A 24684-nucleotide genomic window follows, 5' to 3' on the forward strand; every position below is an offset into this window, starting at 1 on the left:
TTAAAGTAAAATTAAAACTAGAAATATAAAAGTTCATTCAAAATGAATAAATATTTTATTAGTAAGTAAATATCTAAAACTGCACAAAATGATATACTAGACATGAACGGTTTCCAAGGTCATTCAAAAAATTAATTCATTTGCCTTTATTATGAAAAAGAGAACATAGTGTTTGAGTCACATTTGCAATTGCTTTCAATGTATTCCGCAGGTTAATGGCCAATATCGAGCGATCGTTTATTAATGGAACAATATATTTGCATATAAATGTTGAATAAATAAAACAAAGGGTTTCTACAAGTCCCACCAAGAATCGCAGACATACTGATACTGTACAGTATGGTCGTACAATATTTATTTATATTTTTGTTAACTTGTTACACATCGCGCAACAAAACGCCAAGAGTCTGCAGCCACAACTTAAATGCAAAAGAAGGTAAAAATACTAATCATGTATGTAACTCTACAGAGCTGTCAATTCAGATCTTACATATATATACATAGTGTATATGTACATATATTTTACGAAACATGTAAGACTGTGAACCACTGCAGCCTGGTTGATCTCAACAGACTGGCAAAACAATCCGTGGGGACAGAAACCTACACATGCAAATATAAACAGTAAAAATCAACAAGTAAGAAAAGAAAAGGACAGAAAAAGAAAGTGTCATTGAATTTTGACCACAGACCAGCCCTGCAGTAGGAATGCAGTGAGATAAACACACATTATTCTTAGAAACCTGCACACAGAAGATTTAAAATCGTTGAGTGTAAATGAAATCCATCTTTTTTTGGGGTGGGCTTGGTTAAAAGCAGCCCCTGACAGATGGCAGGGGTAAAGGGGACTGACCATTACCAAATCTCAGACCTCTCATCAGTTTAAGTTTGTGAAAAGCAAGGGGGGGCAGCAGATTTTTGAATGTTTTTGGTAGTGCGGATACATACAGTACAACTTGGGTAACTTAAATTGTTGCCTGTTTCACGCTCTCTTTTATTCTTTCTATTCTCCATATTCACTCTTTGCTCCATAACAAATGATCTATTCTCCTTTCTTTCTCCTATCGTGGGGGCTCTTGCTCCAAGATCCAACGGCCAATGTGAGGGGGGTCGGGGGGCCTCAGCAGCAGCCTCCAGATGCAGGCTTCACTGGAGTGCTCTGGATCTTCACGTTAGACTTCTCAGAGCCTCCAGCTGTGGCTCCGGGGCCCATTCTCTTCTTGATCTCTGCAGCCATAGTCATGAAGGCCTGCTCCACATTGGTGGCGTTCTTAGCGCTAGTTTCCAAGAAAGGAATGCTAAGGGAATCAGCAAATTCCTAGAGATAAACCAAGCCATTCTTTCCGTTAGAACACTGGAGAAGTGAACAATTGCAAATCTTATGTACTCACACACACTTTGCTCCAAAACCCAGTGAGCTAGGTTTTAATATATATACACATTTGTTATTTATAATATATATATATATATATATATATATATATATATATACTCATTTTAGTACTTTAATTTTATTTCAGAAAATTGCCAAAGCAACCTCTCTTTTTTCATGCAGTTTTTATTTCACTGAACTAATTCTTTTTATATATATATATATTTTCATGCAGTTTTTATTTCACTGAACTAATTCTTATATATATATATATATATATATATATATATATATATATATATATATATATATATATATATATATATATATATATAAATATATAAATAAAGAATTAGTTCAGTGAAATAAAAACTGCATGAAAAAAAGAGAGGTTGCTTTGGCAATTAACGGAAATAAAATTAAAGTACTAAAATGAGTCAAACTGGAAAAACTAATGTACTGAAATGTAAGGTAATTTTTACTAAAGTGTGTATTCTATATTTTTATGTTCATTGCAGCATTAAGTCATTGGCACATCAACATGATACATCTACTGAATTCAAAAGTATCATATGCACGTTATCACTGCACATGTATGACATTCCAGATCAGTCTGACAGTAACGCACCTCACTGGGCTTTGAGACAGAGACATAATAATAGTGGAAGTTAAATAATATGAAGCAATATTACCTTTGCCGTTGTGTAGTCCACCACTTTTTTTGTTGTTAAGTCACACTTGTTGCCAACCAATAACTTGTTAACATTTTCACTGGCATAGCGGTCAATCTCCTGTAGCCACTGTTTAACATTATTGAAGGACTCCTGAGGGCATAAAAATGTTCAAACAAATAAAGTAGAGCAGAAATGAGAACCTTTTATTTTAAGGTATTTTCACAGGTGTTTATCGTGAAATTATGACACTCGAGCTCACCTGGTCTGTAACATCATAGACTACGATAATGCCATGTGCTCCTCTGTAGTAACTGGAGGTGATTGTGCGAAACCTCTCCTGCCCTGCTGTATCCCACTGTAAGGAAGAAAGAATCGAATGCAAAAATAGGCTCAAAAAATACAACTTTTGTACTACTTCAATAGTAGGACTGGGTACTGACACAGATTTCACAAATAAACTTGATTCTCTTAATGAATGCTGTAAGCTAGGCCTATACAGGGAACCCCTAAATAGACAATTTGAAAGCTGAGACTTGGTTTCTTATCAAAAGTAACAAACTTTTGTGATTATTTGATCAAGTAGTATTTAGTGCAGTTCTGCTCACACACATTAAAGAATTGATATCTCTTTATCAAAATGGAAATTTAGTACTCAATATTGTTATGTTAACCCAGCCTTATATAAAAGCAGCAGACAAAGGCCCATCTCTGACATAAATTAGATGGAAAGATCAAGTAAATCCTTCATGATGAGCACTGACATAACTCTGCTCTCTCTCTGATGATGTCTCTACACATCTCTAAAACCATCCCATCGAAACACAGCGCTCACTTCTCTTCAGTCACATGCTTGTATATTCCATATATTTAATCTTATACACAAACATTAATTTCATTACAGGACAGAAAGGAACTTACGATTTGAAGCTTGATGGTCTTTCCGTCTAATTCTATAGTTCTTATTTTAAAGTCCACACCGATAGTGCTAATGTAGCTTTCTGTGTATGTGTCATCCTGAAAGAAGCAAAACAGCAGGAGAATCAGAGGTTTCAGTAGTCAAGTCTCTCTCACAGTGCTTTGAATGAAAATATTAACTCCATATAAATGTGATACAAGTCTTTTAGTATGCACATTTATTTTGTACAGAACCTCTGCAAAATTTTATTTAACCTCTGCAAAAATGATGTCTCTATGATGGCAAATGCAGGACAACTTGTAGCCTACTTACTGCAAATCGGAGAAGAAGGCAAGACTTTCCAACACCAGAGTCACCAATCAAGAGCAGCTTGAATAAATAGTCACTGTATGAAGAGAAAGAGTTACAAAACATTAGACAGTCAATATTTGTCTACCAACTTTTGACAGTACTGTTGTGTGAAATACACGCTACTGTAGAAGTTTGGGATTGGCAATACTTTTGAAAGAAGTCTCGCCAAGGCTGCATTTATTTGATCAAAAATACATGGAAAAAGTACTGTGAAATAATATTACAATTTAAACGTTTTAGATTTTATTGTTTTAAAATGCAACTTGTTCCTGTGATGGCTGAACTTCCAGCAGGTAATACTCGAATCTTCAGCATTCATATTAGATTGATTCTTGCTGATTTGGTGTAGAAACATTTCTTCTTATTAACAATGTTAACAACAGTTGCACAACTTAATATTAAGATATATCTTGTAGAAACCAAGATTAATTAATATTAATGGATTAACACTCTTTCTCAGGATTATTGGACAAATAGAAGTCTTTACTGTCACTTTTGGTATCCTTGCTGAATAAAAATATAAATTTCTCTAAAGAAATAACTTTTGAATGAGTGTACCCATTATATTGATGCAGACAGTTGGCCCTACATCTCAAAACACCCAAGCCTGAACCCAACTGTTGCTTTCGTTCACTGTATATTAAACATTGTTTATTTTCTAGATGTACATTTGGAATGAGGTCATTAAAATCATGTGAAATAGATCAGACCCTTGCTTTCCAGCACTGCAAGACCATTTTCTGATGCAACTCAGTTAAACATGGCATAAATCGGTCACTGGTCCACTATTGCATGCAGAAAATAAAATCTCTTTTTAACAGAAACAATGTGCTTGAGGATCTCTGAGGTCTGGAAACTTGAGCAAGCTGATTAAGCATTCCACAGAGAGGGAATTCTGCCCGTTGTGCTAAATCCTCTGTCCCTATTCAACATGCCCTAGTAAAGAAAGATGGTGGATCGGCCTGGTCAACACCAGAACGGTCAGTCTTCATCTCCATCCTGCCCACTAAACTGAATTCAAGTCATGCTCTCCTTGTTAGGTTGACTGCAACAAACGCTCCTGTGTAGACCTGCTTCACAAAAACTGCATGTAAAGCCCCTCTGTTATACACCGGTTTCTGATTTCTATCAGACAGAATAGGTAGCTATAGTGTAAGTGTCTTCAGCTAAGTATGTCTTGTTTAAACATGAAGATCTTAAGTTCTGCATTATATCCTACATGTATGTTCAAAATGTGTCATGAATTCTGACTTGCAGTCTCTCAAAAAAAGAAAAGAAAAAGAAAAATCACTATTCATGTTCTTTCAGGAAGCCACAAACGTATTCACATTAATATTGAATCTTTCATACAAAATATATGAAGAACGAAAGAGAAAAACAACTACCATTTTAATAACCCCTTACTACAAAAAAAAAAACGAAACAAAAAAAACAACAACCATATTTCACCCTAATTCTGACCATGTATAATACAAGCAACACCTGACACGAAGTCTATTAAGGAACAGAGTTGCTTAACATTCAGTCTAGTGATAGTTGTAATGAACCATGTAGCTTGTCATTTGGCATGTGACCTACACATGACTAGCACACAATAGAGGAAGGGATGGGCACTCCAGTTCCTCCAGACATACTTGACATCTGCACATCCAGATATTTAGACAGGAGTGTAGAAACCTCACAATTCACTTCCAATGTTCCTTTTAGGATTGTGTAAATAAATAATGATAAGGAAATAAAGATAGCACAAATCCGACTGGTGCTGTGAAAATGTGGAAATATGCATGTAATCTTGCTAAACCATCTCTTATTTCTAAGAAGCAGACAGAAAACCCCCGACTTTATCGTATGCATTTAAGTTTAGTGTCCATGTGTACAGTAATTATACACAATGCACGTGACTATATATCTATGTGCAGCAAACCCAGGTAATAAAAAAATTGGATAAATGCTCAAATTACTTTACAAACTATAAAAAGTGTCTTGCCACAAATGAACGCGACTGACTGGTTAAGTTACTCGCTCGTAATTTGCAAAGACCACCTTCCTGATATTGACATCAATTTTTGAACTAGTTAGCTACTTAAACCGCAACCATCTTTCTGAACATATTAAAGGCTCAGCAACAGGTTACCAAACCACGTTAGCGATACAGTTATTCATCTACTTCACCAGCTCGTCGAGCTGTTTAAAAAGTAAGTTTAACGAAAAGCTATCTGAAGACGTTAGCTTACATCAGCTAGCTTTCATATTAATTTCTAATGAAGCCTGGCAAATAACATGTGTTTTAATAGAATGAGATGGAAATAGTATAATATACTAAGTGTTAAAGGTGTGGTATGACTAATTGATGAGGTCTACTTGTCATAACGCGGATGGATATTAAAACCGGCGGAGCTCAGTTATACAAACAACAGTCTCTTAATCACAAAAACACCTATTTTAAAGAAAGCTAAATATTAAAAATGCTGGTCTTTAAAATGAAGTTGCTTTCCGGCTTTGACTAAGTGAAATGTGAATACAGTAAGATTAGTTGCTGGTAAGATTAAACACACAAGCTAGTCATCATCGCCTCTGCCTGTCAAAAGTAGCTACAGGTAAATTATGAGCTCAGTGAGCCGGTTAATAACTCAACCACTTACTATTCGGGATTCATCGTGGACTGGACACTGTGAAAACCGTTTGTCTTCTAACAAAACAACTCCGCGGCGTGAAGGTAGACTAGAAACTATAACCTCTCCCCCGATTAAAAAGTAACTAGCTGGCTAGCTACTGCCGCAAAGGCTAGTCAGTTGAAACCCAAAATGGCTGACTCTTCAACCAGGAAATAGGAACTCCTTAAACCGATTGCGTAGGCAATGTCGTCATCATGACCTGTGCGGATGTTGTAGTCTAATTCAGAGATCATCTGACCTGCTCGAACGGAATATGTCTATTGAAAGAACTACAACACCCACATCTGTTTATTAAACATTCACGATGAGTTCTGTGACTTGAACCGTTCGTGCTGAGGACTGCCGCAATCCTGCCCCCTATCATGAGGGGTAAAATATTACGTCATTTATGAAACGTGGCATTGGCTAATGTGAGTGTGACTCACTAATCAATACGTGTCAAAAAAACTAACAAGACAGTGACCCACCAGGTACATTTTTTATTGATTACGAAAATAATGAGCAGCGGTTTTCATACAAAGAAATGAAATGTTATCACAAATGTTAAAATAAATGACGTTTTATGACCAGCCACATACTTATTGAGTAGAAATTAAACATTTATGGATTTCTATTGGTTAATGACTAGCTCCTCCACCGAGCTCAACCCTTGGTTCCAGAAAGTGTATGGAAACTCCACTGAAGATGCAGCTCCCACCTCTCCCTGGGTAAGACCATAGTTCAATTAGGCTGAAAGAAACTTGAATCAGCTGCAATTAAGGGTGTGAGCTGCTAAAATGACCCCCTTTACAAATGTGTAAGTTCAAACAGCATTCAAGCAATATGTATTATACTGAGGTCAGGAAATACAGTGTTTACCTTCATATTCAAAGAAATAAGCCCAAGTTCAAAGCATTTATCGCCACCTATTCTCCTCTGTATGTCGGCAAGTACAGCCTGACAGGCTTCATTAGGAGATGAGCCCTTTATAGCAGACAAAAGATGATAGAAATAAGAGCCAGATCTAATTTACTACAACACAAAAAAAAATTATAATGGTTTAATTGTATTTTCAATGACCGCCTTCACTTTACACCACCTCTAATTTAAAAAACACAAACATCACGATACCCAGATCCTCATAGAATTAACCCTGAAATACTAATGTGTAGAAAATGTGTTTGAATAATTCAGATTACATCTTCACATTTTGATACATTTGGACATTATCCTATAAATTATAGATTAAATAAATACACAACTGAATATTATTTCAAGGTGATAATTTATACCAAATCAGTATTACATACTTGTCTCATCAGCTGCACAACATGAAAGCTTGGGCAGTAGCACATGATTTTGTCTCCATCACCTGTAGCTGCAGAGAGAAAGAATATATACAGTAGGTATATTCTACAAGTGTAAAGTGTGAAGTCTCCAAAGGATCTGTATACTGCATGTTTAATAGTACTGTGTGATATTTACTGAGAAATAATGCATTTGTACAAGAACAAGCTCAGATGCAAAGTAAAAAAAATTATAATAATAATTACCTGCTGCAGCACCCACCTGAAAATACAGAGAACAAGGTTGTAAAGAAACTTGTCATACTTGTACAAATTAATACATTTGACAGTACAGAATTAGGCTATGAGCTGAATGATTAAATCCCTGCAAAGCTTATTAAATGACCTATAAAGCTGCACAACTTACTTTATGGTCAGCGTATAGCCCACAGCCTGGAAGTGGAGAATCTCCCACCCGCCCTGGTGCTTTGAAGGGAGCTCCTGATGTGGAAACTCCTGCACAATGTGTGTTTATTTAGGCACATACAAATGTTTGTTGTAAAATAACTGAATTTATATGTAAATACTTGGCAAATGTCCATTCTGTATTATAAGACTCATATCCATAATTGTATCATTTTCGAATAGTTAAATATGAACGTACTACATCAGATCAATATTTTTATTAATAAAGCTTATGTAGGAAATGTAAACATTTTCAACCTTACCTACTGTTATGTTACCACTTAGATCAAGAGCTATAAGACCTGAGAAAGTAAACAAGATTAAATAATCACAAAATGTTACTGTTATATATATTTTTTACATTAGGCCATACTTGGTTGAGAAATTATTTTGTCTGCCAAATTCACAACCTAGTTGAGTCATCTTAACTTAAAAAAAAAGAGTTTGGCCCAGATATGATTTCCTCATCGAGAAAGCTTTCACATTATATTAATCTCTTACCTATTGTATCATGCCCACCTCTGACCAGTTTATTTTTTTCAAGGTACTCCTTTTGGAATACATAAAAAGAAACAAAGAAAAATGTCATTAAAATCAATTAGAAATTATGTGTTCTTTCTAGGGATTGAAATAACAAGTATTCTATATTGTGCGTGTGGGTGTGTGAATGAATACCCGGTAAGCAGTAGCTGAATGGTCGGAAAGCATATTGGCATTGGGTTCAGATGTAAAACCCAATTCCTGAGCAAATGCTTCTGCTCCATCTCCAACAAGCAAACTGTGAGGACTCTTCTCCATTACTTTGCGAGCTACACGGCATGGCTGTGCAATTCTAGCAATGAAAACACAAGCATACAAGATGGTTCAGGGCCAGATGGCATGGAAATTAACCTTTTTTCATCCTCTTTTTTTTTTTTTCAAACAGTGCATGACAAATGAAAGCATTGTACTCTGGAGGCATTTTGTTACATGTAAGGAATCCCCCTGGGTAAATTAATCAAGCCTTTTTTTTTACCCTCGAAGTGCAGCCACTGCCCCAAATCTCCCTGGCACACCTTCCATAATTGCAGCATCACATTCAACCACTCCCTTGGAATTTGGATACCCTCCTCTGCCAACAATGTGCCGTCCCGTGTCTACATCATCTTCAACCTCTAAGAAAATATACCTCTTATTATTGATTCAGAAAGATCTATTGTTATTATTTATAAAAGAAAGATAATACCATAATATGGAAAACTATATACTTACCATGTATCACACACTTATGAATATATTTCAACACTTCCTGTAAACCTCTTAATTAAATAAAGTTTGCTTACTTTAACAAACATAGTCTTGGGAGTAATATGAAAAAGGGAACTGTAAAGGTAGTAAGAATAGTTAGTATTTTGTTTCATAAGCTTGAAAACCAGTTGTTTATCGTCCATATCCCTCATTTATTAACAATACCTGCGTTTTTCGACCACCTTTAAAGAATAAAATTTTTACGTAGTTGATTGATGAACAGTAACTTACAAACAGATGTCTATTTATATGTACCTGCAATTGCTGTTTCTACCACATCTGTAGCATTTTGTCCAGCTAGCAGCATGCATCTCATTCTCTCCACTGCAGGACGAGAGAAAGACCATGTCCCCACAGCTGCCATTTGACTTCAGTTCAGGCATTAAAAAACATGTTTTTGTGTTTGGTAAGCGTTCGTTTCCCTCTTTTTTAAGAGTTAAAGTGTAAGCCCGAAGATTGTCAAAACACATTTTCAAAATAAAAGTCAGGGCGTTTATTGAAAGTTATAGAATTTGTAATGGACATAGGTGAGAGACCTAATAAACATATAAAGTAGAATTTTTTTATATTACTTTGGAAGTTGTACATACATAAAAGTGGTCTGGCTTATCACTTTTTCATATATGATTAAAAAATATTACAATGTTTTGAATAAATGTATAAGCAAAAGGTAAAGGTAAAGAGCAAATATTATTCCTAAACATTTTAAGAGAAGCAACCGCTTTTTACTACACTCTAACACTTTTTTATTTTTACATGTACTTATTTTATTTTATTTTATTTAGCAAACAAATAGTGGTTTCCTCATTTTAATATCTGTTTTTTATTATAACAATATACAATTTTGTGCTGTTTAAATAAATATCCATGAATATAAAATAGTGCAAACCAGTGATGTGAACCCATAATGCACCGGAAGCGCATTATTAAAGTCGGCGGAAGTTGTGAGTTCTCATGTTTTGCGCGCTACCTGCGCTTCTGGAACTATTCCGCACGAAGCCATTGCCAGCCTGAGCGATTCTGTGAATTAACGGTTTGTTTGGACGTTTTTTTTCCATATACAATCCATTACACCACTTCGGCAGAAAGCTGATATATATGTAACGTTAGTATAAACTGTTTGAGTTTGTTAACGAACAGATTAGCTCAACGAACTAGCCACGTTAAGCACGCTGGGCTTGATTCTGCGCCGAAGGCTTCACTGTGATAATTTGTCAGCTCTGGCGTCTCTTTCTGTTGAATGTGAATTGTCATGTTAAGCGGCGTTGTTCATGTGATATAACATTGATTAGACTTTTCTTAGAACCACACTGCAGTGCCAATAGCATCAACGTTACCCTACTCTTGGTGTGAACATTGACACGTTCTATATGTTCTGTAAATTCTTTTTAAATGTATATTCCCTATGAACTTCGAGTAATGACCCTGTGCAGTCTTCATTTTACCACCGAAACATTAAATTATGTTCCCCTCTTTTATATATGCACACATTTATTTGTGTACAGCGTACGCAAGTTTCTCAGAAGACATAGTGCTACACTGTTGTGTGAAAGTGTGTTTGTTAGATTGGTTTATGTGTTCTTTTTCACCACAGTTCTTTTAAAGCTTTTGGAGGCTTCAAGCTAGTCCTGAAATCACTACTTGGTTGTTTTGCTTCATAAGCTGTCAATATGGAGCAGAACAACAGCATACCTCCTTTCCCTCCAGGGCTGGCATCTCCGCAGGTGAGTAATGCACTGCTGGGTAAGATTAAATACACTCGAATACACTACATTGCTTTTAAACTCTGCACAGATTTTGAAATATTAGACATCATACACTTGACAAGAACTGCAGAGAAAAACTAGGGAACCATACTTTACGCCAGGTGTTTTCAAATGGAAACCTAAATATTAATGTCCAGGTGCAAGGGACCATCATTCTAGAAAATGTGATATGAATTTTTTTTTTTTGGAAAGCACCACATTATACTATGCCAAGTTCATATTGTTAATGTTTGTTTTATAATTTGGAAAATATTTAGCTGTACTTGGGCTACATTATTACATTATTTGTCTGTTAGTTACATTTATTGTAAATTCATTTACATTTTAATATGTGCAGGAGACGTAGTATATTCCAGCTTTTGCATAATACAGATATTTTAATGAAAACTGTTTCAGTACATCAGCACAAAGTTAACAGTCCTCTCACGTCTATTCAAAGGGATCCATGACGCCTGTCCTTTTCAGTCCCATGATGCCGTATGGCTCAGGTCTTACACCACAGCCAGTGCAGAACACCAACAGCTTGTCCCTTCTGGAGGAGCAGCAGAGACAGCAACAGCAGCAGCAACAACAACAACAAGCAGCGGCCTCACAACAGCAGAGTGGGATGGTGGGAGGTTCAGGCCAGACACCCCAGCTGTACCACTCACAAGTCTCCACCACAACAGCACTGCCAGGCAACACCCCACTTTATACCACACCACTCACCCCTATGACCCCCATTACCCCTGCCACACCGGCCTCAGAGAGCTCTGGCATCGTCCCCCAGTTACAGTGAGTTCTTTAGCTGTCATCACACAATCCTGTTAAACTGTTAAACACACCTGAGTGATCATATGAGTGTACTTCATGCTTTAGTCTGCGGACTACAATTTCTATGTATTACATGCAAGAAAAATAAAGTATATAAAATTGTTATTTTTAAGGAATATTGTGTCTACTGTGAACTTGGGGTGCAAACTTGACTTGAAGACGATAGCACTCCGAGCCAGAAATGCTGAATATAATCCAAAGGTAAGATGTTTAAGTTTTAAGTGGTTAAAAAGCTTAGACCATTTGATTTTATTTCCTTTTTTGTATTTAATTTTTTTTTGTGGACCTTTTGGCAAAGATTACTTCAAGTAGATCACAAATAGATGTTTTCTGAACATTAACAGTTTATGTAATGTCTAGTTTTGCCTTCATTTTGATTGAACACAAATATCCATCAATAACACTTTCAGCGTTTTGCTGCCGTCATCATGAGAATACGAGAACCCAGAACAACAGCACTCATCTTCAGCTCAGGGAAGATGGTGTGCACTGGAGCCAAAAGGTACGAATGCCATCTGTGGATTTGCTGTCATTTTTTTTCCTCGCACAACTTGTAGAACAAACAGCAGTGTGTGAGTTTGCCTTTTTTGTGTGCACTCACTTCTGCAGTGAGGAACAGTCCCGATTGGCAGCCAGAAAGTATGCCAGAGTGGTGCAGAAGTTGGGTTTTCCTGCCAAATTCTTAGACTTCAAAATTCAGAACATGGTTGGCAGCTGCGACGTCAAGTTTCCCATCCGATTAGAGGGCCTGGTGCTTACACACCAGCAGTTTAGCAGGTTTGTCTGGGTTTATTTATTATTAATATTGTTTATATAGCACTACCCAAACTAAATTAAGTACTTTTGTGTGCCTTATTAGTTCTGAATAAATGTAAATTATTTTTCAGCATTACTGTTTGTATCACTTAGGTTATGTTAATTGAGTGTATTTTACTATTACACTGTATTTGCAATTTCCTGATCTTTTATTCAAGCGTGAGCAGCATTCTGACTATGAGATGGAAAAACTACAACACTAATATGCTGCTAATGCTTTTTCACCAGCTATGAACCGGAGCTATTTCCTGGATTAATCTACAGAATGATCAAACCCAGAATCGTCCTTTTAATATTCGTTTCAGGAAAAGTTGTACTTACAGGTGAGATTATTGTTGTATTTAATATGGTAAAATGAAACCATGCAGTTCTAGCATGATATTGTGTGTAATTACGGAAGTTGCATAATGAAAATTCTTTTTATTTCCAGGTGCAAAGGTTAGAGGAGAAATTTATGAAGCATTTGAGAATATATACCCTATCCTGAAAGGATTCAGGAAGACTACGTAATCTTGTTCTGATATCGCTGGTGAATTACTTCCTGAGCCCACCAGTATGTCTGGGGTGACCTACGCAGTTTTATTTTCTTTTCTAAGCCTGTAAATATGGAGGACACATTTTCACTCAAAGTTAACAGATTTGAGGGTTAAAAATGCTTTTATTTTCTTTTTAAAATGTTTATCACCTGCTATTTGGTTTTCAAAATACTGTTTTAACGATGTCCGAACATTTTAATGTTTTGAATTCTTTTATGGTTTTATGATGTTAAAATGTTAATTTCATACTTTTACACATTCCCTTTATTAGTAGGTTTTATGTACTGCTTTTCCGATTGTCTGTAAGTGAGAGGAATCAGTCTGTAGCAAGCAATGTCCATGTTGATCAGTGCATGGGGAACTTTTGTTTTAAGAAGTGCATTTAGGTTATTTTCCAACAACGCTTTGGAAACAAGTTTGCGAATCATCATCGTTGTTGAAGTCATCATGTGGATTTGGCCTTTTAAGTTACGGTTTTCAAATGAGATTGGTTGACAGATCTAACGGATTTAATTGCCATTTCATTGTATGATGTCTAGGTCTCCCAATAGCCCCATGTAAAGCACTGACATCTTAATTTAATACTTTCATCTATGTAACTAATTTACTTTGCTACATTGAATGCAAATAAATGTTTGCCAACTTCAGTCTATCACTGCATTGTAAAGTGTTACTTCAATATGTTTTTTTTTTTTTTTTTTTTTTTTTTTTTTTATGATAGTGATGAGATTACATCTTACTTTAGTAATGTTATGATGACAACAGAAATGACTTTTAAGTGAGGAGAATCAGTATTAGTATGTGAGATTATTTTGGATTTCATACCAGAATTACACTAATTAAACCATATTCTAACAACAACAAGGCAGGATATCAAGATGTTGAATTTAGAAATTACAGGCTTTATTTAAAACCGATGTGTTAATGTTTATATACTACCCTTCGATCTAGGGTTAATACAATGTTTTTTAATATTTTGAAAACCAGTTTCTCAAGGCTGAATTGATTTCATAAAACAGTAAAACTAATTCTGTAAAATATAACATATTTCAGTAGATATTGTCATTTATTCCTGTGGTGGCAACACTGAAGACTGAAGTAATGGCTGCTGAAAATTCAGTGTCACATGATCCTTCAGAAATCATAACATCTTGATTTGCTGCTCAGGACAAATGATTAATGTTGAAAATGGCTGTACGGCTTTGATTTGATTCTTAAATGAGGGGAAAGTTTAAAAGAACAGCATTTGCTTGAATCTTTTGCAAAAGTACTTACTGTCACTTGATTAAAGCATCCTTGATAAATCAAAAAATAAATATTACTTTGTCTGAATTGCCTAAATGTTTGGTAATGCTTATTGTGAAGACCTCTTTTAGGGAAAGAAATGTATGTCCGTGCCTTAAAATAACCAAAGCCTTTATTATAATGTGGTTTTTCCATGCATAATAGTCTGAATTCTAGTTCATTTGACTAGACCAATTCTACACTGCTTGATCTCCTGAAAAGTCTTGTTTCCAGATGAACTCAGCAGAATATTTGGTGCCTTGGTCACAGCTGTCAGCACAGGTGTAGATGGCCACTGTCCCCCAGTCTATGCTGGCATCCATTGTATCCACTTTGAGGTGATTAAGTAACTGAGGCATGATCTGAAATAGACAGTGACACCTTAAACAGTGCAATGCATTCATCTAATGCCATTTATGACTGATTAATATTACAATTTAGCAATGGTTTCCTTTTTTAAAATAACTTACTGATGTAATGGCAGAGTTAAATTGTCAGCATTTATTACACCAGTAGTGTAACATGATCCTTCAGAAATCATTTTAATATGCTTATTTGCTGTTTAAGAAAAAATTCTTAGGATTATACGTTGTGTAGCCTAAGGTTTTATTTTTCAGAAATCTTTTGTAATTGTCTGATCAATTCAATACATCCTTGTTCTTTCAAAACAAATCTCACTGACCCGAACAGTAGTATATGCATGAGTCATGACTATGTTCTCTTTATATTTAACATGTACACTTTACGTTACCTGAAATTCAAACAGACGTTTTGCACCACATGGACATTCTGGAACATCCTCCTCACGTGGCACATGTTCAGCTGACACCCAGAGAGGAGATCCTACTTTGCAATACCGCAAAACCTTAAAAATACATGTACAAATCACACAGCCGTTTAACCACACAACACACAAAAGCCATGGCCAGCATTTGCACTTCAAGCCATGATTTTGTAACTGACCTGTTGTGGTTCATTAGCAATGCGCTTCTTGAACTTCTGAAACACTTTAGAGTCTTGTGTTTCATGAAGGGCCATACTTTCAAGTTCACTGTCCTCCAAACCTGAGAAAATAAATAAACTGTAAATTATTATTCCTTGACAAGATGTGGAAATAGCAAGCTGCCAAATCTTATCTGATAGGTGTACCATTATTTAAGCATGCCATGCTCTCCTGATCCAGACTGTGGGCTTCATGGAGTTCCTCATCTTTTGCTGGAAGCTCTTCTGCCTCTGTAACCAGCTCCCACTCAGGAAACAGAAATGAACTGAGCTCCTCAGAGCATTGAGAAGCTGTGGATTCAGATACGAAGACAACATGCAAACAGATTAAAGGTAACAGATCTTGACTGAAATAATGCATAACATGTCCTGCATTTACTTACACTCATTAGAACATTCTTTCTTGTGTCTCTGTTTCCAGTCTATGGTCTGATGCTCTTTACAGCAGTATGTGACAGAGTGACATCGAGAGCAGGCTTTCTGTCCCAGACAACCACACAGCCTGCACAGTTTGAGCCCAGAGTCCAGCACCTGATGCTTATTGACAAGCTGCTCTGGCTTCTCATCAGGTGGAGGATCAAAGGGGTAGAAGTCATTTTTTCTTGGCAGCTGGCATCTAAACACTGGGAATGTGGGATAGCACAGATAGTACTGTGATTTTAAACCTATGTTATAGAGAAGCTTATATTTATGAGCCACAATTAAATGTCTGATTTTATTCTGTGGAAAATAAAAGGAGATCTTCTGAAGAATGTTGAATGTTTCGGCTCTTATTCACTTCCATTGTACTTACCAACATTCTTCAAAATATCTATTTTCATGTACCATTAAAAAAATTCAAAGGGGTTTGGAAGGTCATGAGCATATTAGTAAAAAAAAAAAAAAGATAATTTTCACTTTAATAAAACTTTACATAGAAATAGGTAAATATATAATTAAAATATGAAAACATTAAAAGGCTCTGTTCAAAATATGACAGATTATACATTACCTTTAAAACACTTGTTATCATTTCGCGTATAGCAGGCTGGTGTCTTGCAGCAGAACACAAACAGTGTCCTGTGAAAACATCGATCATATTCCGTTATTGGTGCGTAGACCTGAAGAAGAAACACTGTTGGAAGTTTACATTTGTCACACTGTAACTCAGACACTGTTGGCAAATCCACTTGGCTCAACCACGCAGGTCTCCCTCCGACTTTACTTGGAAACTGGTTACTAAGAAGCTGCCATGGTTCTGCCTCCTCTAAGAAGCCCAGCAAGACCTCACGGTTTGTTTTGGATTCGTTCACTGTATTCGCAGCCATCTGTCAAACTCTCGTGTGCATATAAAGCTATAGGTTTCGAAAAAATGTGCGTGTGTCTGTTCATCTGAAACTGAGTCTCGGGTGAAACAAGATCTGCGACAATAGTTCCACACGAAAATAAGAAGCCAGAGCAATAAAACACACAGAGTGTAGATAAAACTCCCTAATATTATATAAATTAACACTGTTACTAGTTTATATTAATATTTACTATTAGAATGGAAAGCATTTTTAAGTATGTAGAAATATTTTGTTATTGGGGGAAACCAGTTTCAGCATTTGTCCAATAGATGGCGAAAAAATTCTTCGGTCCCACAAGTTTCTGTCTGTCTCTCTGTCTGTGAGTGAATGAGTGACCCTGGACCACTAAACCAATCTTAATTCGCGGTCGCCGTGATTTTGCAAAGTACGACATAGGTCTGGATCAATATCTTTTGTTATTATTATTAATAATATAGATTTAACCCATTATTATTACAAATATAGATTTAACCCAATCCCTACCCCTAAACCTAACCCTACCCATAACTTATTCCTAAAATCAGTGGGAAAAATCATGTTTATGCTTATGCAATATAGCACAATTGTTTATTTGCCTACATTTTTTTTTTTTTTTTTTTTCTGTGTGTTGTTGTCTCTGGAAGCTTATGTCACTAAAACATATTCCTTGTAGGCGCAAGCATACTTGGCAATAAACCTCTTTCTGATTCTGATTCTGATTCTGAAATGATAGCTGATTAACATGGGTGAAGAAGCACCTAACCCTGATTGTAAGCCTAAAACAGATATTTCCTGAAAAGTTATATCTCAATTCTGATTGGAATGTTGTTCAAGGATCAACAAGGATGTTGGTCCAGGAGCATGTTGTAATTGGAGAAAACATGCTTCAGCAATAGCCAAAGAAACATTGTATGGGTCAAATTGATACATTTTTCTTTTATGGCCAACATCATTAGGATATTAAATAAAGATAGGATTCCATGAAGATATTTTGTAAATTTCCTACCGTTAATATATCAATACGTATTTTTTATTAGTAATATGCATTGCTAAGAAATTCACTTGGACAATTTCAAATGCAATTTCTCAGTATTTAGATTTTTTGCACCCTCAGATTCCAGATTTTCAAATAGTTGTATCTGGGCCAAATATTGTCCGATCCTAATAACCCATACATCAATGGAAAGCTTATAATGCATAAATCTCAATGTCGAAAAATTGACACTTAAGACGGGTTTTGTGGTCCAGGGTAACATATAGCATAAGAGTGTTTATATGCAGTGTGTGTGTGTGTGTGTGTGTGTACATAGAGAACGAGGTCGATATTTCATATTGACAGAAAGTTGCAAATACGTAACTTAACTACTTGAAGAATTTAAAGAGATTTATGATGCTGCCAATATTCACATTTTGCAGTTCTGATATATATATATATATATATATATATATATATATATATATATATATATATATATATATATATATATATATGCCTAATAAACACTAAATATTGTTCAAAGGACAGAAGTGTATATATGCACTTTAACCAATTTCAAGGACATCATCACTGATCACAAATAAAAATGCTGACGCGTGTATTCGCGCCAGTTCAGTTGAGTTTATCAGTAATGACAACAGGTCTGCTGAACTTCAGTTCACGGATGAATGCAGTTCAGAGTGGATGATGTCATGGGCTCTGTCTCAAATCCCAGTCAGCAACCTTGTGTACGGCCAAAAAAGCTGCGCGCGCCTCAAAACGCTGTCGAATGGGCGGTGCACTAGACATTGAGACACAGCCGCGGTGTTTGAGAGTAGCTAAAGTGCTCACTCAGACCAGTTTTAGAGAGGGGCGGAGGAGGGCTCGCCTCATGAGGGTATAACGGCAGTGTACGTGGGGGCTTTGTATTTATTTTTGCTTCAGAGTTGTTTTGTTTTATAACCAGATAAAGCAAACACTTCTTGATTTGAAATGTAGCTTTTAGCGGACTTTTTTATTCTTTGTAAAGTAGGTTAAATGGACGCCGCGGTGAAATCGGAGACTGGTGCTCCGCTTTCTCATTCACGAGTGAGCTGACTCTCTGAAACCGCTGGACGGTCCGTGTCTTCGGCGATGCCTCCGCAGGGAGGTGGAGAATACAAGCCGGCTCCAGGTACAGCAGTGCCGCCGGTTCCCCCGCGGAGACTCCGGGGCAGAGATTTATCATCCGCGGTGAAGAGCCGCTTCGGGGCGGCAGCGGAGCGCAGGGTGAAGTGCGTGCTGGTTGGTGATGGTGCAGTGGGTAAAACTAGTCTCATTGTGAGCTATACCACAAATGGATATCCCACCGAGTATGTTCCTACAGCGTTTGACAACTTTGCAGGTAAAAATCTTCCCAGTTTAATTCAACTAAATATAAATAAATGCATAAATAACATATATTTTAAAAATGTAAATACTTTTGTAATTAAACCATAAATCTAGTGATTAGCTGGTCCAAACCGCTGGTAGACCATCTTTTGACCACATAAACCAGCTACCAGCTGATCATACCAGTACTGCTATACTGATTAGTTTTAATACTGATTAGGAATTAATAACCAGCTTGCACCAGCTAATGACAAGCTCGAACCAAAAACCACTCCAAAACAGATATGAGTTCAGTAGGATTTATATATATATATATATATATATATATATATATATATGCGATTAATCGCATCCAAAATAAAAGTTTTTGTTTACATATTGTATGTGTACTGTGTATATTTATTAGGTATATATAAAGACACGCTCATACAGCATATATTTGAAAATATTTTCATGTATATATTTATATTCATATAAATTATATCATATGTAAATATATTTAATAAATAAACGTAACATATTTTAATATATACATGCATACGTGTGTGTTTATTTATTTATTTATTTATTATTATTATTTCATGACAAAGAATGATGCAGTCATTGCAGTTTGCCATTGACTTAATTTATTTCATCACATGACCACATGATTGTTTTCTGTCTGTTTTTGTGGTGAGTTTTTGTCAGGCCAGCAAGTTCACCAGCCCATTTCAGTCTCATTTGTCAAAGTCCATGTGTCTTAATAATGTCCAATGAAAAGGGATAAAATGTCAAATTGATTCTCTTCTCCTCTGCAGCGGTTGTAGCTGTTGATGGCAAGCCTGTGAAACTTCAGCTTTGTGACACAGCCGGTCAGGTCAGTCCAGTAAACCCACTCAGTACCACCAGACCCAAACAAACCAAACACATTCAAGACAGTGCAAGTTCATCATGTCACTGTATAAGGATGACATATTATTTGCACAAACACACGCTGGTCGAAGAGTCGTCTCTTAACTGTAAACAGACAGACCCACGAGTCATTTCCTAATTAGTCATACGGTTGCCTGTCCGTAGGATAAGAGAAAGTGATTTAGTGTTGTTTTGCTTACTCATGATAATGGCTTCTGGTAAAGTTCAGCTGAAGATTGCAGCCCAGTCATCATAAGGAAGTATATGCTTCAACCTATGGGAACATGCTATTATAGGTCAGTCAGTGTTTTTTCCTTTGTGGGAGGGGGGAAACCAGCTCTAGGGGAACACAGATGGGAAGCAGTCTAATTGTGATGAATTGGGCTTGATCCGAGGGAAATGGAGGCCTACTTTCAGTCGGGATACAGCTGGGGTTAGTCACTGGAAATGTGAGATCACTCTGTTTTCGATGAGTTTAGCAAGCTAAGAGGAGACAGTGAAGGGAGGAAAGCCAAGAGAGATTTGGATCAGTTCTGTTTATGCCAGTGGAAATGGAGGAAGGGAGAAGAGAGAGAAACAGATAAAGAGTAAGAGAGTAAATTTATTAAATTGACAGAAATGTTTTAGTTTATATATAAATTTGTGCATGCACAATTCCCTTATTTTTACATTTATTTGTCATCATGTAGCACTGACTTAAAGTTAATCTTTAAAAATAATAGTAATTTAATATCATGACTACTAAATGCAGTTCAAATTGAATATCTGTTTTTGTATATTATAATGTTGTGATGCCTAAATTCATTTGTAACAACACACTTGCATATCAATTATGAAATGGGATTGTTTGTTTGATGGTTTAGAATGTGTCCAGTTGACTAATATGAGAAAGTTTGGGTCAGTAAGATTTTTTATTCCACTTTTTATAAGTATACTTTTTATATACTAATTTTATTAGTATTAGTACTTTTATTCAGTAAGACCCATTAAACTGATCAAATAAGTGCTGTTCCTTGAACTTTCTATTCTTCAAAAAGCCTGAAAATAACTCTATCAGGGTTTCCACCAAAAGCAGCACAACTGTTGCTGAAATATTTCTTGAGCACCAAATCAGCATATTAGATTGATTTCTAAAAGATCATGTGACACTGAAAACTGAAGTAATGACTGCTGAATATTCAGCTTTGCATCACAGGAATAAATTACATTTTAAAATATAATAAAATAGATAGATCATATATTTTTGGTCATGAAGGCATCCTCGGTGAGGGTAAGAAAACAAAAATCTTACCAACCCCAAACGTTTTAATGGTAATTGCATGATTTTACAGAAGTGTTTACAATAAAAAAAAATGGGATTAAAAATAAATATGTTAATACACATACTGCATAACGTCACAAAATTACAAACAGTCATTCTGACATGCATAGTAAGTCTGTATCATAACTATTAAGGAATCTAACAAATTAACAGTATAAATAAATGCCCTTTTATAAACTACTTTGAATATTTCAAAACTACAAGTGGTAGTTTCTTCAAGAAGCTTACCTCTACTGAATCTTTTTTTACTCTGTGCAGGATGAGTTTGACAAGCTCCGGCCGCTGTGCTACACCAATGCTGATGTCTTCTTGCTCTGCTTCAGTGTGGTAAGTCCCTCCTCTTTCCAGAACGTGAGGGAGAAGTGGGTTCCTGAGATCTGCCGGCACTGCCCGAGGGCACCGATACTGTTGGTGGGCACTCAGGCTGACCTGCGGCAAGATGTCAAAGTGCTCATCCAACTGGCCCAGTACAAGGAGCGGCCGGTGGACCCCCAGGAGGCCTGCATGTGTGCTGAGGAAGTACAGGCCGTCTCGTACATGGAGTGCTCAGCGCTCACTCAGAAGAACCTGAAGGAGGTGTTTGACACGGCTATAATGGCCAGCATCCAGTACTCGGACAGCCAGCAGCAGAAAAGACTGAAGAAGCGGACGCCCGATAAAATGAGGAAGCTCTCTGAGTCCTGGTGGAAGAAATACTGCTGTTTGGCATAGACGTAAGAATATGATTGCATACTGTTGATATGAATGCGGTTAGACTGGAACCAGCTTTTTTGGATAGAAATGGACACAAGATCCATCTGCTTTATGAGACTGTGTTAGTGGATTAACATGAGCACACCGGGCCGTGAAATTAATCGGACATTTTAGAAAAGATCGGCCAGCTTTTGTGATGAAATGGAAAGATTCATAGAGACCCAAAGTTGTCCGCTGTATTTTAGGATCTGCTCTTCATTTGGAAAGTCCCAAGTTAACCTCAGATACTCATGTGAACAATTCAGGGCGAGAGTCATCTGTCTTTCTTTACCTTATCTCTTGTTGAAGAGGGTTTCAAGTGGACTTGAGATCTAGTTTCAAGATCTAGTTTAGACTGCCAGAACTTTCCTTCTTCATTTAGACACTGTGAAAAGCAACCTGGTCGGTCTCAGCATGTTGTTAGTGTTTTAATACTTCTTTTGCTTACAGAATGGAATTACTCGCCTTTGTTATTCCCTCGTCTTGGAGGATTATTGATCCAGAGTGGGTTCAGTCTGATATACTTAAGTGCTCCTTCATGTATCTGTCAAAGCATTAAGTGTGATGTTGAGTACAAGCAGATGTTTGGACACACTATCAACTTGACATCACTGACATTTACCTTGTTGTCCTCTGAGGGTGAATGATTGTCCATTTTAGAGACAGCAGGACGCTGGCACATCTCTCCAGGCTGTCTTGTTTACATTTGGAGTTAAGTTCAGATCCAAACATGCTGTGAGGTCAGGGTCTTTTGAGAGTAAGTACGTACACTTAGTAGGCCAGTTGGATTGTGTATCTGGTCATTGAACCTTGAGCTTCATCAAAAACAGTGTTTTAAGTGAAGCATTTCAGTGCTGTCAGGAGGAATCTGACTGAGTCAGACGTTATTGGGTATTTATAGGAATATACACTAATGTTCATAAGTTTGGGGTTGGTAAGATTTTTTGTTGTTGTTTGTTATAAAATCTCTTTTGCTCACCAACATTGCATTTCATAAACACAATAAAACATTAAATACAGTAATATTTGTAAAATATTATTACACTTTTAAAATATCTGTTTTCTAATTTAATATATTTTCAAATATTATTTATTCCTGTGATGACAAAGCTGAATTTTCAGCAGCCATTACTCCAGTCTTCATTGTCACATCATCCTTCAGAAATAATTCTGTTATGCTGATTTAGTGCTCAATAAATATTTCCTATTATTATTAATGTTGAAAACAGTTGTGCTGCTTAATATATCTGTAGAAAATGTGAAAAGAGCACCCTTTGAATTAGAAGTTTTTCAACTTGCGATAAAATGTATTAATTGCTTTAAAAAATCATACTAACCCCAAACATGTGAACATTAGAATGTGTTGCACATTTTCAAAGAAGGAAAAACTTTTTTAGTCTACAGTTTTCAACCAGAAACTATAATGGTTGACATTGCTTGTCAATTTCTGTTAGAACAAGACAATACTTTTTTTTTTTTTTTTTTTTGCATGAAACTTCAATATTAAATTTTAGATTCTTTATGCCTTTGCAATTATGGCACTATTTATAGGTGGAATTTGTACATTCCTGGCATCAAATGAAATTCCAATCTGTTTGTTATGAGATGGACATGATATCAATCAGGGCTGTGAGTTTGGTGCGGGGTGCTGGGTGCTGGGTGGGGGGTCTATCTGTATGCTCAACTAATTGCAAATGGGGAGAGATTTTTTTCCCAATTGTGTTATTTCAGATTATTTACTTATTGATTCAATTCAGTTAATTCAGTTATGTCAAAAACTGGGGCACCAATGTTAGTGGTGCAGACAAGACACATTAAACATGAATATTAAACAAACCATTTTTTTTCCATATTTCCCTGAATGCATTAGGCAGACAGTTTTATCCAAAGCAACTTGCATTGCATTTAAGTCATGCATTCCATGGGAATGAAACCCATGACCTTGATGTTGCTGGTCACTGCTCTACTGTTTAAACTACTATTCTACATTTGTCTCCCCTAAAGGACGTCATGCTTTGATAAGCATTGCAGTCCTATGGTTAAATGAATCCTATATAAAATACATGGAGTGTTTCTCCAGAGCAAACTGCAGATTTTATCAGGCTTCCACATCAGATGAACTGGAAAAGTCACCTGCTGCTATGCAAAATGTGAAAAGAGCATAAGCTTAATGACACGGTAAGGAAAAGTTAATGTTTCACTGCATAAGTTGGGGTTGGTGTGCAAGTATCACTAACGTCACTAGTGGCAAACATTTTTCTTTCATGAGCACAGAATGAATCAAGAATGAAATCAAGATGAGTTTTATGTTTGCCACTTGTAATGTTAGACTGTCAGAATGTGGCGAGGCATTGAGAAAGAAGTAGGTGGCTCTGAGAAAGTGATTACAGGGCTGTAAACCGCAAGTGTTGAAGGTTGCATAGTGAGAGATGAAACCCAGACCAAACAATTATATTGATTTTAAAGAGAGGAATTAAAAATTCTGTAATGATTTACTCAACTTCATGTTTTTTCAAACATTTTGTGGAGCACAAAAGAAGATATTTTGAAGAATGTCTCCATTGTTTTGGTCTATGAAAAAAAGTGGTTGAAACATTCTTCAAAATGTCTTCTTTTGTGTTCCACAGATAAAAGGAAGTCACACACATATGGAAAGATATCAAGGAGTGAATTTTTGGCTTTTTTTGGTGATGCACACTCAAGACATTTTTTTAAAAAGGGGCATATTGTAACAGTATATTGTATTTAATATTTTATCAAGAGGTATTTTTGTGATCTCAAAATTGCATATGTTGCAAAAACAGGCCTTAAGTTCAGACTGACCAAAGCATTTGAGCGCTAGAGTGCTGTGTGCTTTCCCAGGG

At 36.3% G+C, this 24684-nt stretch overlaps 5 protein-coding genes across 7 annotated transcripts; 2 read left to right on the forward strand and 3 right to left on the reverse strand.

Annotated features, from left to right (window-relative positions):
• Nucleotides 1–119: 119 nt before the first annotated feature.
• rab1ab (RAB1A, member RAS oncogene family b) lies at nucleotides 120–6146 on the reverse strand. Its single transcript, XM_026223984.1, has 6 exons — nucleotides 5956–6146; nucleotides 3275–3347; nucleotides 2965–3060; nucleotides 2306–2401; nucleotides 2065–2196; nucleotides 120–1318 (listed from the first exon to the last, which is right to left on the reverse strand). Exons 1-6 carry the CDS (start codon nucleotides 5967–5969, stop codon nucleotides 1121–1123), a joined length of 609 nt encoding a protein of 202 aa, XP_026079769.1. The 5' UTR covers nucleotides 5970–6146; the 3' UTR covers nucleotides 120–1120.
• A 301-nt stretch (nucleotides 6147–6447) lies between these two features.
• zgc:153169 (N(4)-(beta-N-acetylglucosaminyl)-L-asparaginase) lies at nucleotides 6448–9507 on the reverse strand. 3 transcript variants are annotated; one of them, XM_026223981.1, is made up of 10 exons: nucleotides 9261–9507; nucleotides 8734–8872; nucleotides 8394–8550; nucleotides 8220–8268; nucleotides 7982–8020; nucleotides 7681–7769; nucleotides 7521–7536; nucleotides 7278–7345; nucleotides 6847–6951; nucleotides 6448–6691 (listed from the first exon to the last, which is right to left on the reverse strand). In XM_026223981.1, the coding sequence occupies exons 1-10, from the start codon at nucleotides 9367–9369 to the stop codon at nucleotides 6599–6601; spliced, it is 864 nt and encodes a 287-aa protein (XP_026079766.1). In that variant the 5' UTR covers nucleotides 9370–9507; the 3' UTR covers nucleotides 6448–6598. The 3 variants fall into 3 exon arrangements, with proteins under 3 accessions (XP_026079766.1, XP_026079768.1, XP_026079767.1); XM_026223983.1 differs by having other exon boundaries at nucleotides 6448–6717; XM_026223982.1 differs by having other exon boundaries at nucleotides 6448–6727.
• A 413-nt stretch (nucleotides 9508–9920) lies between these two features.
• tbp (TATA box binding protein) lies at nucleotides 9921–13591 on the forward strand. Its single transcript, XM_026223987.1, has 8 exons — nucleotides 9921–10038; nucleotides 10600–10729; nucleotides 11211–11545; nucleotides 11698–11785; nucleotides 11995–12086; nucleotides 12194–12361; nucleotides 12629–12723; nucleotides 12831–13591. Exons 2-8 carry the CDS (start codon nucleotides 10676–10678, stop codon nucleotides 12908–12910), a joined length of 912 nt encoding a protein of 303 aa, XP_026079772.1. The 5' UTR covers nucleotides 9921–10038; nucleotides 10600–10675; the 3' UTR covers nucleotides 12911–13591.
• A 226-nt stretch (nucleotides 13592–13817) lies between these two features.
• On the reverse strand, nucleotides 13818–16614 carry pdcd2 (programmed cell death 2). Its single transcript, XM_026223986.1, has 6 exons — nucleotides 16214–16614; nucleotides 15606–15845; nucleotides 15370–15513; nucleotides 15184–15284; nucleotides 14972–15085; nucleotides 13818–14582 (listed from the first exon to the last, which is right to left on the reverse strand). The coding sequence occupies exons 1-6, from the start codon at nucleotides 16527–16529 to the stop codon at nucleotides 14418–14420; spliced, it is 1080 nt and encodes a 359-aa protein (XP_026079771.1). The 5' UTR covers nucleotides 16530–16614; the 3' UTR covers nucleotides 13818–14417.
• A 1692-nt stretch (nucleotides 16615–18306) lies between these two features.
• rhoua (ras homolog family member Ua) lies at nucleotides 18307–22766 on the forward strand. The gene is made up of 4 exons (XM_026223988.1): nucleotides 18307–18416; nucleotides 18536–18889; nucleotides 19674–19732; nucleotides 21347–22766. The coding sequence occupies exons 2-4, from the start codon at nucleotides 18640–18642 to the stop codon at nucleotides 21797–21799; spliced, it is 762 nt and encodes a 253-aa protein (XP_026079773.1). The 5' UTR covers nucleotides 18307–18416; nucleotides 18536–18639; the 3' UTR covers nucleotides 21800–22766.
• The last annotated feature ends 1918 nt before the right edge of the window (nucleotides 22767–24684 follow it).

Source organism: Carassius auratus, chromosome 38, assembly GCF_003368295.1.
Source record: "Carassius auratus strain Wakin chromosome 38, ASM336829v1, whole genome shotgun sequence".
Taxonomy (NCBI): Eukaryota; Metazoa; Chordata; class Actinopteri; order Cypriniformes; family Cyprinidae; genus Carassius; species Carassius auratus.